The sequence below is a fragment of the Nicotiana tomentosiformis genome, chromosome 2 (assembly GCF_000390325.3).
Source record: "Nicotiana tomentosiformis chromosome 2, ASM39032v3, whole genome shotgun sequence".
NCBI lineage: Eukaryota > Viridiplantae > Streptophyta > Magnoliopsida > Solanales > Solanaceae > Nicotiana > Nicotiana tomentosiformis.
In genome coordinates, this window is record NC_090813.1 from 108,127,046 (window position 1) to 108,141,884 (window position 14,839).

The 14,839-nt window shown below is 32.9% G+C and overlaps 1 protein-coding gene across 2 annotated transcripts; it reads right to left on the reverse strand.

Moving 5' to 3' along the window:
- Window positions 1-5,974: 5,974 nt before the first annotated feature.
- Window positions 5,975-10,695, reverse strand: LOC104086843 (AP2-like ethylene-responsive transcription factor ANT). Of its 2 annotated transcripts, XM_070195948.1 has the most exons (10): window positions 9,410-10,695; window positions 9,230-9,319; window positions 8,453-9,119; window positions 8,249-8,331; window positions 8,113-8,121; window positions 7,908-7,996; window positions 7,747-7,820; window positions 7,597-7,647; window positions 7,417-7,493; window positions 5,975-6,762 (listed from the first exon to the last, which is right to left on the reverse strand). In XM_070195948.1, the coding sequence occupies exons 1-10, from the start codon at window positions 9,543-9,545 to the stop codon at window positions 6,203-6,205; spliced, it is 1,836 nt and encodes a 611-aa protein (XP_070052049.1). In that variant the 5' UTR covers window positions 9,546-10,695; the 3' UTR covers window positions 5,975-6,202. The 2 variants fall into 2 exon arrangements, with proteins under 2 accessions (XP_070052049.1, XP_018623112.1); XM_018767596.3 differs by having other exon boundaries at window positions 9,230-10,694.
- Between the last annotated feature and the right edge of the window lie 4,144 nt (window positions 10,696-14,839).

Consider the following 14,839-nt stretch of genomic DNA (forward strand, 5'->3'; position numbering starts at 1 on the left):
AACCTAGGAAACTATTTTATCATAAATAAAATTTAAAAAAAAAGGGAAACGATTCAACTAAGATGACTATAAACAAAAAACCAGAAATTAAATCGTAAAAATAATACTAAAATAAAACCCAGAAAGTTAATGCAATGTACGTGTGATTAAACGTAATGTTATTGGGGAACAAACAGTTGAAAATTCAAGAAGAATCGAAAACCGATTGATTTCAGAGAGAAACAAATCAAAAAATGCGAAGAACGGGAGAAGAGAGGCAGAGACAGTAGAATGGCGTATATTTGGAGAGAAAGTAGTCTTTTAATAAAGAATGGCAAAATCGTCTTTTTAAAAGGCTTTTAACAAAAAACGGGTACGGATGCAAACAGAAAAATAAAGCGGGTACAGATTAAAAAAAAGCGACCAAATAGGGCGCCCCATGTAATTTTTACCAGCTAGTTGACACGTCCAATTCACGTTAGTCCAATTGGACTTTCACGTGAATTACTTTATCCAATTCAAAATTGGATTACAATAATAAATTGATATTATATTAGTATATAACTTTCATATAAATCAATATTAATATATATCACATATATATTTTAATCAAGAGATAAAATTCAATTTTCTATTCTAACTAGAAAGTTTCAATTTGTTAACAATATTAATTATATTCCTTGTGCTAGCTAATATATATCACATATATATTTTAATCAAGAGATAAAATTCAATTTTCTATTCTAACTAGAAAGTTTCAATTTGTTCACAATATTAATTATATTCCTTGTGCTAGCAAAGAATATAATAATATTTTATTTGGACTAATAATTTAATTTATTTATTTGACTAAGTAAATTCTATAATTTAACAATCAAATAATAAAGTAATTAATATTTTGGCAAAGATCAGAATACTCGTTAGTGTGCAACCTCATAGGTTCAATACTAAACCGGTAATAAACTAATCACATCAATATACTAATAAAGGGTGGAGTCTAGCAACACTCCTTAACGACCGGATAGCATAAAGTATACAATTTACTCTCAAGAACCTATAAAAGAATAATATAATAATTCCTTTTTTTCTTATAGCTCTGGGTCACCCTAGGATATGGTTCAACTATCAAATCTTAATAGGCGACCAACTATGTGTTCATGTCGAATATAATCGACCATTGAATGACCTAAGAAACTCTTTTCTTCTTTCATTCAATTGCCCTGGCCAAGGTCTTAGTTTGGTCGTTTATAATTCATGACAACATGAAGCTTAAACTCATTACCAAGAGTTGACATATTCCATCTTGATCAATCATTAATTCTACAAGCATTTAATCATACCCAATGTCCTTTCAACTATCGCCCTAGGGCCATAGGACTTGTCAATTACTATGACGATCTCAAGTCAAAGGAAACTCTTACATCACATTCTTCAAGAGAATATCCTATTGATAGTTTATGATAATTCTAACCATTAGGAATTATCCAATGAGTCAGTTCAATGATCATATCTCTATATGTATCATCTATCTATGTGATTTAATTAATGAGATCAACTAATCTTTATCCAATAAAGACGATCACATAAATATTGATTTAACCGGATTACAAATGTCCAAATTAATAATCCTATGATCAAGAACAAATTTAGATTAAATTATAAAAAAATTCACTCTCATTATCATGATCTCCATCACAATGTCAAGTCTCAAAATTTAATCAAGGACCTTATCAAGTTAATCAAACAATTAATAATAACTATGATAAAAGAATATCAGATGCCATATATTTTTATATCAAATAACATTCACAAAAATATGTTCAAATCGTCAAATATGAGATTGGATCTAGAGCATATCTATTATATCCCTAACAATTAGTACTATAAATTTTCGAAGAGATGAAGCACATTACAAATTCGGCAAAGGTCTAAATATACCCCTCTACTTTCAAAAATGATCTAAGAATATCTCTCGTTATACTATTGGGTTATATATACCCCTGCAGTCATATTTTGGGTTCAAATATACCCCTCATTTAAACGGAGGGACACGTGTCATCGTCCTATTAGCCAATTCTAAATTTTTTCTAATTAATTTAAAAGACCCATTACCCATACCCGAAAAGTAATTTTCTAAAGCAATTATTTTTTTATAAAAACTAGAAAAAATTGAATTGTTTTTTTACTAAAAACTGGAAAAAAAAAATGAAAATATTTTGTTTTTCAGTTTTTACAAAAAAACTGCTTTAATAAAAAAATAAAAAATATTTTCTAAAACAATTTTTTTGTAAAAAGTGAAAAAAAAACAGAAAAGTAATTTTCTAAAGCAATTAAAAACTAGAAAAAGCTGAAAAAATTTTTAACTAAAAACTGAAAAAAATAAAAATTTTGTTTTTTCAGTTTTTACAAAAACATTGCTTTAGAAAATTATTTTCAGTTTTTTTTTAGTTTTTACAAAAAAAAATTGCTTTAGAAATTATTTTTCAGTTTGTTATAAAGCGATATTTTTCTAAAAACTGAAAAAAAATATTTTTGATTTTTTCAGTTTTTAGTAAAAAAAAACATTCAGCTTTTTCCAGTTTTTATAAAAATATTGCTTTAGAAAATTGCTTTTCGGTTTTTTTTTCACTTTTTACAAAATTATTATTTTAGAAAATATTTTTCAGTTTTTTTAAAGCAATTTTTTTGTAAAAACTAGAAAAAAAATATTTTTATTTTTTTTAGTTTTTAGTAAAAACAATTTCAGTTTTTTCTAATTTTTACAAAAAAAAAATTATTTTTCGGGTATGGTTAATGGGTCTTTTTAATTAATTACGAGATATTTAGAATTGGCGAACAGGAGGATGACATGTGTCCCTCCGTTTAAATAAGGATTTGAACCCAAAGTATGACTGCAGAAGTATAGATAACTCAATAGTATAACGAAGGGTATTGTTAAATCATTTTCGAAATTACATGAATATATGTGTGACATTTGCCGTTACAAATTTCCATTAAGCTTGATTGACAATAGTACAACATACTATATAATAGTGGAGAAACAGTGTTTGTGAGATCAACATCAGATTAAACATGATGATTACTTAACCTGAACGAGATGAAAATATTCGGCTTTTGCATGCCGACAGGACATCATAATAACTTTCAGGAAAAGGGAAGATAATCAATAATGCACACGGGCTTCTCTAACAGTTACAGTTCCATGAAATTATAGACTACGTTGTTACAGCAATGTGACTTTGTTTTCAAGACAAATCAATTAACTTAATTAAGCCAGGTCGTTTCATCATATCCAACCACATCGTAGCTGTAAGGAGAATACTTTTGATGATGCTTAAAACCAAGCATTGCGTTGATATTTGGCTGTTGAGATTTGAGAATTGAGGAGTACTACTACTATACTACAGGGATAAACAATTCATTGAAATGACGTTTTACAAAGTACTATCTTTAATGGAACATCATTGAATAGAGATAAACAACGTCCACGGAAGTGAAATCAACCGTACAAATTAAAAATTTCCAAGATGTGTGACACACTAATTCCTCGCCGAATACATTACCGTGTATTACAGAGAAGGAAAAACAAACGGTGTGCTTCTGCTGGTAAAATCAAACGACAGACATATTTTCTTTTTCCCCCAAAAGCTGTGCATAATGTTAAAGAGACATAAATATTCTAACTAGGTATTGACTATAACCATTTGCATTCCTACTAATAATTAGGAGCAATTCACTTAACAGGCTGATATACTCTAATAAAAACATTAAGTATACTTTTCAACGTATTTTTTTTTTTTGGAACTTTTAAACTAATTCAATTCTTAGTGGAGGGTAAATTAACTGAGATTCTCAGATTAGTAACTATTTACATCCATAATTAACAGAGAAGATGAAGCTGGAAAAAAAATGTAAGTCTGGTGCATCAGCTTAGTGTTCAGGGATCTACAATTGCATGATATTAGAAATTGGGTCTTTTTTTGACATGACAATGCAAATTCAATGCCTCAGCCTCACGTATCCAGCTTTGGAAGTTTTTCCACAATCAAATATTTTCTTTGACCTTAAAATTCCTTCCTTTTATTCGTATCTCTTCTTTAGCACCAGCTGATAAGTGATGTCTTCTTTTAAGATCGTTACCATTTTTCATTGTGCTAATTATTCCCTTGATAATTGTACGGAACGCTTTCTTCCAAATCCCTTACTTTTTGGTTATATGCTTTATTTAGATAAGAAATTTTCAAAAGATTATATTTGGACTTTTAGCTACGTTGATTTTCTGCTTAAAAGCATATTAGACCAAGTAGAAAAAACACAAACAAATTAAAGTGATGACCAGAAAATAACACGCAGATCTAGCAGCAGCTCTTCCGCTCTATTTTTCTCTTATCTGAGTTGCGTAGAGTATAATAGAGAAAAAAAGCAGATTGTATAAAAAATCCTTCAAGAAGTTATGCGGGGAGATTCTGTATTGCCGAATACAGCACCCACTTTGCATAGATTAGGCATAAAGGCATTCTAGTATGTTGTGGAAATGACACTAGGTAGCCACTTTAAGTACGTTGTTTAAAATATATTCACGGTTTACAATATATTTAAAGATTAATCAATTTTGCTCAAACTTCAGGACACAGCGCCCTAGAGTTTAAGCCTCAAAGTTCAAACTTCAGGACATCGTGTGCTAAAGTTCGAAAATTGTGTCCAGAAGTTTGAATCTTATCTTCTGAATTTTAAATTAGCAGTTCAGAAATTCAGGACTAAGTGTCCTGAATTTCAAATTAGTAGCTTAAATATTCAAGACACTAAGTCCTGAATTTCCAAATTCAAGACATTAAGTCCTGAATACCAAATTTAAGATACTTAGTCCTGAAATTTGGGTAATTGACTAATCTTTAAATACATTGTTAATTGTGGATATATTTTAAATAACGGACTTAAAAGCGGTTATTACTGCACTTCGCTGGGGGGGGGGGGGGGGGCTCTATTTGTTTACATCCATTAATTAGTTTGCAAGGGATTCAATGCTAATTTTGATGGAGATCAAATGGTTGTTCATATACCTTTATCTTTGGAGGCTCGAGTAGAGGCCCGTTTAGTTATATTTTCTCATATGAATCTTTTGTCTTCTACCTAGGGATTCCATTTCCGTACCAAAGCGAGATATACTTATTGGACTCTATGTATTAACAAGCGAAAATCATCGAGGTATTTGTGTAAATAGATAAAATTCTTATAATAGCATAAACTATCAAAATCATAAGAATTATGTGGAAGCTAAAGCTAGCTCCTAAACTAGATTAAGCTTCCTTGTCGGTAAGGCGATCTCAAACGCAGGTGGTTACAGCGTTAGAAAGTAATCTTCCAGACATAAAATAAATAGATATATAAATTATGCTATCTCTAACAGTTTAAATTTTTTAAATAAAACAGTTGAAACAATTCAAAAGATATATAAGTGGGCGATGTCTTTATTGTGTTTTAAAGTGTATGGTCTAAGAACAGATTAAACTTTTTAATTGAAACGATTCACAATTAAATAAAGAGAAGAAGTTGGACACAGCAGAGCAAATATTGTGGCTAGTCTTGCGGCTTCTTGCTCATAAAATCAATTCAGTTAGTTAATATTAGTTACAATTGTAAGGGTCTCCCGAAAATTCATAAGCAATATGTCCCCAAATATATGTTATAATAATATTATTTCTGATTGGTAATCTACTTTCCTCCTTCCTGTCTTTTTTGAAAAATAGGCTGGCACAGTTCATCACCTTTAGAGAAAGCTCATGAAAGAAAGAAATCATGTAATCATGTTTTGGGAGGAAAAAATGGAACTATATGGAGAAATGACAGCATCCCTATTGTGGTCAAGGCCTCAAAAGTTAAAGCTAAAGATCATGTTTTGCATTATTGGCAACATATTGAGCTGTTTTTGTACTTGATAGGACCGCAAACAGAATAAACTCTAATTATCAATTGAACCTTTCTAAGTAGTCAACCATTGCGCACAATTTCAACTCATCATTAATTTCACTAAAGTATCTCTCCATTGATTCATCCATTCAGAGCTAGAAGTTGGCAGATTGCGCTTTTTTGAAACTATTTTCTATTCCCACCAAGACTATCATCAACTTGCATTTAGAAACAAATAAAAGAAAGAAAAAAAAAGATACATTAAATTAGATTCCTTTTCTCCTACTTCCAGAATTTTGGATAATGTAGTCAACAACTAAGCATCTGTCCATGCGGCGAAAACTGGGACATTAGGCCTCAATTGGGCTGATGAAATCCAAGAGGTGATATTAGTTGCTGGACTAGTGATTAGCTTTGGTGCTGATTGAGATTGAGGCATCGCAAAATGCATCGAATGGCTATTGTTTTTAGCAGGGCTGCCTTCTCGAGAGCTGCCCAGGCTAGTTACTAGAGATGAAGCATTTGACAAGTGAGTACTGATTGGCGTAGATTCATCCACCTCTTGTAGTGTAGAGCTCATTGTATTTGTATCAACTCCAGCAGAGGAAGACTGATGAAGTGTCATTGTCCAATCTACTACATTACCATTTACCTCTTTATTCTGGATGTGGTTTTGATTTGCAAGGATTTGATTAGAGATTACTTTGCTTGTTTCTGTGTCTTTTTTCCTCCTAGCCAATTCCCCAGCAAGAAGGGTGTTACTTTCCATTATACGCTCCACGTCATACCTTGATATGTCAAAGTTGGTCACAGCATTTACACCTCGAAATTTAATTGCAGCAATGTCATAGGCCTCTGCAGCTTCTTCTTGGATACCTGCAGAATTGATCCAAGAGTTTAATACTAGTAGCTTTTATAATCTGATAGTGTAAAAAAACTACCACGTCACCTAAATGACACTTAACCGCTCTTAAAAATTGAGATTAGTAACTTGAAATATAAGGCAAATAACATTTTACAATAGTTCAAAGTACATGATAGTATAAAGAAATTTATGTTGTCATCGTATATTAATTAAATATTTGATGCAATGAGATTGAATCAGAACAGCTCTGCTGAAAAGTCAGCCAAGTATAAGCAGGAGCAGTTCTCATACAGGAAAAGTGTATAACAAGACAAAGATAAGGGAGGAAAAACAGCAGAAAGAAAGAGAACCATATTTAGACTTTAGATTAGGCAGTAAAAAGTGAAAGATTCCCATTAAAAAAGACAGCCTTATGAGTAAAATCCAGCCTTGCTGACATAAAGTTCTTTACATGCTCTAGTTGGCTCGTGATCAGCCTTACTACCAACTTAGACTTGCCATTTTTTTACTAACGGATAAAGATAAAAGAAACATTGCCTTTATAATACAGAACACTCCTTATTAAGAGGTTAAGTTGAATCTATGTGCTCACTTTACAAAACAAAATACATTATCTGAGATGAAAATTGGAATCAAAGAGGAAGTTAATGGTAAAATTTACTCACTAAATGTCCCCAGATAAAGGTCCTTATTCCCAGCCACTCGGCCGATACGAGCTTGCCATCTTCCGTGCTGATGGTGTCTGCTAAAACGAAAACGAAAAAGGGCGATTTTCAATTACAGTAACAACCGAACTTCATTTTCAATACTAAACTTGTCTACTTTAATTGTAGTGAGTATCAAACCTTGTCACCCCTCTATACATTGAAGCTCCTCTTGAAAAACCACTACTCTTTCTGCAAAAATTTGGACAAATCAAATGAATACTTATTATTAAGTATAGGAAAAGATAAAAATGGATTTTAACTCATAAATGAAGCAGCAACAATACCTACCTTCTTAAGTTAGCTACATATTCTTGTCGTGTCATGTTTTTCATTTCTTCAAGCTCTTGTTGATAATTTTCCAACTGCGTTAGAGGTTTAAAAAAATTAAATGACACAGCATAAACGAACAAAATACAGTTGATAAATACTATCAATATACTAGTGCATACCGGGAAATTAATGTGTGTTGAGGGTCCCCAGTACTTCAGCGCTGCCAAATCATATGATCTTGCAGCTTTTTCTTCCATGTCATACCCACCTAATTTTTTTTATATTTATGATCATTTGGTCAACAAAAAGATTGACACATACACTCATGGCTCAATCATTTCACAGAATATATAACTGTATACATAAATTTAAATCAAGATTTACCTAGATAGACTGAAAGAACCAACATGCATCCCCAGCAATAATCATGAAGAAAGGGGGGAAACAAGCATTTTTGTATCAGTACATAGAAACAACTCTTCAGAAGCTGTAAAAATAAAATATTATGTTTGAAACTAACCTTGCCTTCCTTTTCTGCTCTGCCCTTCTTTCTTACAACTGTTGTCCCATAGATGAGCTTCGTATCTACCAGTCCATCTATGCCTAATTCAAAGGAAATATAACAAATAAAATCACGGTGTCCACTTTTTTAATAGAAAAAACATGTAAGCAGGTAAGTACTACAGAATAAAGGTCATCAGAAGGATTAAAGAGAAGATCTAACCTAGTGACACCTCGATACTGTGAGGTTCTTTGGCCAAATGTATCAATGGATTTCCTATGAACAATTTGCTTTTGATTATTTTCCACCTTCTCAGGCCCTCTTTTCTTTGTTTCCATGGCAATACAATCTGCGACAGTTGGTGAGATTTGTTGTGTTCCAGTGACACAACTGGATTGAGAGCCAGGGGACATTGATAAGCTAAGTGACTTAAAATCTCCATATGTCATTGCACCACTTGATCCAGATTCTCCACTATTATCAGCCATGCAGCCTATCATATTCTGCTCCAATGCATGCCCATTTGGATTCTGATAGTTTCTTGATACCCAGTTATTCATTACAGACATTTCGTCAACTGGCATTGTTGGAACCTGAGGATTGCACTCTGTTTTCCCCTGCTCATTAGAGGGATATAGTTCATGCCCTCGAAATGCTGAGAAATCAGGGTAGTATTGTTGTTGTTGTTGCTGCTGCTGCTTAGAGTTGTCTTGAAAATGGTTCAAGAAATCTTGGCTGTTGGTGGTCTCATTTTCTTGGTGTTGGTTATAGTAAATGTTGTTGTCTAAGCTGTGAGCCATACCTCCTCTGTTACAATCTTCATAGTGATGGGTCCCTATTGTTGCATCACCAAAGAAGTCCTCCAGTTTAGGTGTTGAACATACCATACCTTCAAAATAAAGTCAAAAGGATATTCCATAAATAAGCAAGAATCCCAAAGTACAAAACAAAAAAAAGGACCCCATTTAAAAGCAGGACAAGTTTTGTGCTGAAAATAACCTTGTGGTTGTTGTGACCTGTTGAATGCTTTCATAATACATAATGAACCATCAGACTTGAGAGGCATCACAGAATATGAAGAGAAAAAGGCTGCATTATCACCTTCAGTATTATAGTACATGCCTGGATAGTTAAAATGAGTTGGAGAAAATCTAATTGGGACTGAATTGGGAACATTACTTGAGCCAGGTTGAGTGTGATGGTGATCAGGAGGAGGACCCTCTAAGTTGTTTATGTGAGGGGAAAGTGAAAAACCAAGCCAGTGGTTGTTGCTGTTAGTGTTGCTGCTATTGTCATCATTACTCAAAGACTTCATCTTTGTTGCTATAGAATTGAAAAAATCCTGACACTTATATAAAGAGATTCAGAGCAAGTTTCTCTTAGAGCTAAGCAAGTTAATCATTGGGAGACAAATAAACTAATCATACTCCACCCTTTCTTTTGTTCCCTCCATTTGAAACTTGTTTACTACTTTGTTTTCTAGATGCAGACTTACAACGTAGAACAAAATCTAACCATAAATCTAAAAACAAAGTCTTAGACACAACTGAATGGTTGGGCTGTGTGTGTGAGTATATATATGCATATATATCACACTGAAAAGATTAGCAAGGAGAACAAAGGGAGTCCCTTTAAACTACTAGTAAACAAAAAGAATGAGTTCCAGCAAGAAATGCCGGGCATCGTTCCTGAGTTCCATTGGGATCTGTGTTTGAGAAAGACATCTTCTTTTGCTTTTCTTATGCTCGACCCCCTGCTTCCTTCTTTGCTTTTGCTTTTCTCCCTTTTGCTTTGTGTACGACTATACATGTACTACGTAAGGAGACATTGATTCGAATCCAACCTTGTGGATTAGTATTTCTTTTCTGTGGATAATGACTATTATGTAAAAATGTGAACCAACAAAAGTCTCTTGTTGCTAAACAAAACTTACCTCTGCCACTTAAAAGAAAGAAAAGAAGAGCAGGCGTTGCGGAAGAAAACTGTACAAGTAAGTACCAGCGCAGTGGTTAATTTAATTGATCTAAAACTAAAGTCAAATTCCATCATCTATCTGTTGAAATTTAATGAGTAACAAGAGAAAGCAATGGTCATTTTAGTAAATGTGGCAGAGGAAAAAGAGTGGAGTGAGTGCGGCCAAAAAGCTAGAAATATTAATAAGACATGATACAACAATCAATTAGCTGTGCCTATATTGCCTTTTACAGTCTTCCAACTGCATCAGGGAAGCTAAGCCTTAGATCTTCACAAGAGGCAGAATGCAGAAACATCTGGTCACTTCACAGAAATCAGAATAGTACTATTAAGCGAAAAGGGTCAAATATACCCCTCTACTTTAGCATATTGTTTACATTTATCCCGTTATATTATTAGACCACATATACCTTTACCATTAGCCAAACTTTTTAAAAATACCTTCCACCTAACAGAAAACCATTAAATTAAAAAAAAAATCATTTTAAAAAAAAATAACATTAACCCACAACCCGTTAAACCCATCGTATAAAAATAAGGAACCTAGATTTCTGAGACGTCTTAACACATTTTATTCATTCAGAGAGATAGAGAATGATGGTGGCGGTAGGATAGTAAAAACTTATATTTTGGTTCTTAGTTATTCCCAGTAGCATTAGGATGTCATGTTATCACTTTCAGTTGTATTTTGATGTGGTTATAATATGGCATCCCTTTGTCTAATGTAATGCACACTTGATAGTTGGTTTGTATGTTGGTAACAACTGATATATACTTTAACAATACTTGTGTTTGGTTAATACATGAAGTTAGTGTGCTTATGTTGTTAAGTTACTTTCCAACTTAGTGGTGTACTTTCTTTTATTCTTGATGAATTACTTAGACTGTAGCTTGATATTAAATTGAATCTCCTCTAATTATTTTATAATTTTTGTTCATTATAAGTTCAGTGTTACTAAGAATTATGAGTATCATACCCCATAGCTTGGACACTAACTTTGGTTCTTAAGGCGTGATTTGGCGATAGTACTCGTAGCTCAAATGCTTAAAGTAGAATAAGAAAATCATAGTGCGTAAATACTCATCAACAAAGGCTCACAATTGGAGGAAGAAATACCTCGGTAGCTGCCTTGAGACTTTAGAACTGTCAACCAAATAAGATACTATAAACATTCAAGTCACGGTGGAAAGAAAATTATGGTGAATACTCGGTACAGTTTGACATGACGAAAAAAAAAACAAAGAGAAAAGTTAGAAGAAGAAAAACGAAATTGGAAAAGTTAGAATATAATGAACATACAATAAGAATATTAAAATAATTGTGACTAAATATAAAAATGAATATATGGTTGTTGGTATTTTTTTATCTTTCGCTCCTTTAGTTTAACAAGTGACTACGAAAGAGATGACTAATCTTTGAGAAAAAGTGCAGTAAATAAAAGGGGTTTAACAGGTTATTAATGAGTTTTAAAAAAATTACTACTAGAAATCCGGGAATAACCGTCCAAAAAAACCGACCAAAGTAGGTCGGTAATGGCCAATAACCGTCCAAAATGCGACCATTCAAGTGTGGACTGTATTTTGACGGTCGGAAGGGCATACCGACCAACATTGGTCGGTATGCTCTACACGACCATCTAACAATTTAATTGACTTACCGACCAAAATTGGTCGGAATATTATTTTATTAATTTAATTTTACCGACCAAACTTGGTCGGTGTATTAAATTTATTAATTTTGCCTACCGATCAATTTTGTTCAGTATTGAAAAATATATTATTTTTTATAAATAATTAAAATTTAAAAATACCAACCAACTTTGGTCGGTAAAAAATATATTTTTTTATAAATAATTAAAATTTAAAAATACCGACCAAAATTGGTCGGTAAACTGGACAGGGCAAGCAGCAAACCGATCAAATTTGGTCGGTAATGTTGAATTTCTGGGAATTAATTGTACATTAACCGACCAGCATTGGTCAGTAATATGCAATTTAATTTTTTTTATTAGTTACCGACCAGGGTTGGTCGGTTTTCTAGGTTTAATTTTGATAGAAAATGCCTGTTTTGGTAGCTACACTACCTGCCAAATAAAAACAGCATACCAATACCCCCATTTCACATCTAATAACCACCAATTCATCACATACAACTCCTAATTCACCACAAATCCAACCAAATATCCAACAACAACCAAACATCCAATTAATACTTTAAAACTAACAAATTAAAGTTCAATTGAACATCACAATCCAAAATCAAGCAAAATTTAATTACAACAAGTTCAAAATTGTTCAATCTAATTCAAAACTAATTTTATTAGTCTAGTTTAAAATATATCAAAGTATTGGTCAATGGGTATTTTCTACAACATCATCACCATCTGATGAACTTTCATCTACAAGACGGTATAAAGAACAGTCATGTGGAGGACGGGAAGAACGATCACGGGGAGGACGGGAGGAATGATCACAAGGAGGACGGGAGGAACGATCACGTGGAGGTCGAGCCTCTGGCGATGACTCACGAGACCAGGGCAACGGAAAAGCTCCAGTAGAAAGGAGAGTTCTGATCTGAGCTTGCATACCAAGGAATTAAGTGTAAGCACGTAATTTTTGACCCGCGCAACTTTTAAAAGCAGTATTTTAAAAATATTAACTTATTTTTTATTTTAATAGGATTTCAATCAACTTTTAATTTTAATTTTAAAACATAAGTTTAAAAACACAAAAAAAATAGTTTTACAGTATTTCTTCTCTTATTATATATCTTTTTATTTTATCCTTTTTTATTTAAGCTTATTAGTATTTTATAGTGATAATATTTTAATTTTTACCATTACTTTAACATAGTTTTCTTTACCTTTTTATAACATTTAAAAAATACCAAAAATATTTTTATTTGTATATATAGTTCACTTTAATAGTTTATTCTTATTAACTAAGATTAATTAGTATATTTTGGTAGTATTTTTATTTTTATTTTTGTTCATTGAGAAAGAATTGAATTTGGGCCAATTGAGAGCTCGTTTTTGAATTTTAATGGCCTAATAAGATAAAGGCTCATTCTTCCCAACCCATTAGCCCACTCTCCACTTAAAATGCAAGATTTAATCTTAGCCATTTATTCCCCTCTAATCCAATGGCCATCATCCCTTCCCACTTCCATATAAAATACCCAATTATGGAAACCTTACAAAATCCCTCCAACCTAGAGCTAAGGACCGGAGACAGCTGCACACAGACATAGATAGAGGGAGAGAGGCACGAGAGGGTCGAAAAAACAGAGGGAGTAACAGAGAAAAACAGGAGAGGGACATTCCATTTGAGCTCACATTGGCATTGCCTTATGCATCGTGATCGAGGAAACAGACAATTGAGACAGAAAATTTGGGAGGAGAGAAAAGTGAGCGAAAAGCTAAGGGCAAAAATAAATTTCTTCTCGGATCTGAAGTTTTCTTCCTCAATTTGGTTCCTCTGTTTCATTGAGATTATATAAGAAAAAATGGATGGAAAAGAAAGATGAGGATTATGTTGTTAAGCTAGTTTATGTTTGAGTTTCGAAAGAAAAATCCGAACATATGCACTTTAAATTCCTCCGTCCAGTTTTCGTTTTCAAAATTTGTTGAAGTCGAGGTCGATTCGAATCGCGTTCGAGGTCTTCGTTCGATTTTCCGGTCCAGGCCCTGTTCCACAGTTTCAGTCAAGTACTTATACACGATCTTGTTGCTTTCGCGTTTCAATGCTTTCAAACAATCACGGTGAGATTCTGTTTCTGAGGTCCATTTCTAAGCCTTATTCTTAATTAATTTTCAGTGTTCTTCCTTGTGTGTTTTGATATAGAATGAAATTCTGCTTGATTTTAGTTTACCCAGTTGTGTGCATATGATATTTTTATCTCGCATTAGTATATTAAATATTTATTGATGTCTTATTTCTTAAACAAGCAAAAGTGCCTAGTAGATTAATGATGAATTGAATTAGGGATTTTAATAAAGTGGGCCAGTAGGTGATTAAGAGAAAGTTTTCAGATGAAAATTTATCCATTTGCTCGTTCTGAATGCCATTTAGCTCATCGTGTGAGATGTAGCGGGATTGAATATTAAAAAATAGAAAGAAACTCAATCTTATCTTGTTTATTGTTTTGTCCGTTAGAAGCATGCTTAGGCCGACCACACTTCGGTGGGCAAAGTTTAGATCTTCTATTTTATTTTATTCGAGGCAAGAGGTCATTCCCTTTAGTTTATATTCAGGGGAATGCCCCGTAGATTTTGTATATATTTTATTTGGGGTATGCCCCGTATTGAATGTAATCGGAGGCCGTGACGGACATCGTGAGTGAACATAGTATAGATTTTTAGTATTTTCCTCTTATTTTATTTTTCTTTTATTTAGGTGGGGACAACCTCGAGCCTCTTGTGTGTTTATTTTCTTTTGTGTGTTTTTGCTTCAGTTTGAGTATCCTTTAAAGCCAACTAGATCATGTATGCAACCGTGACCTTCACGGGACTTGGGGAATGCCTAACACCTTCTCCCCGAGTCAAATGAACCCCCTTACTTGGAATTTCTGGTGCAGTCAGTTTTAGAATTAATTGTGTTTTGAAGGAAAATTGTTACTTTAAAAAATGGTGACCT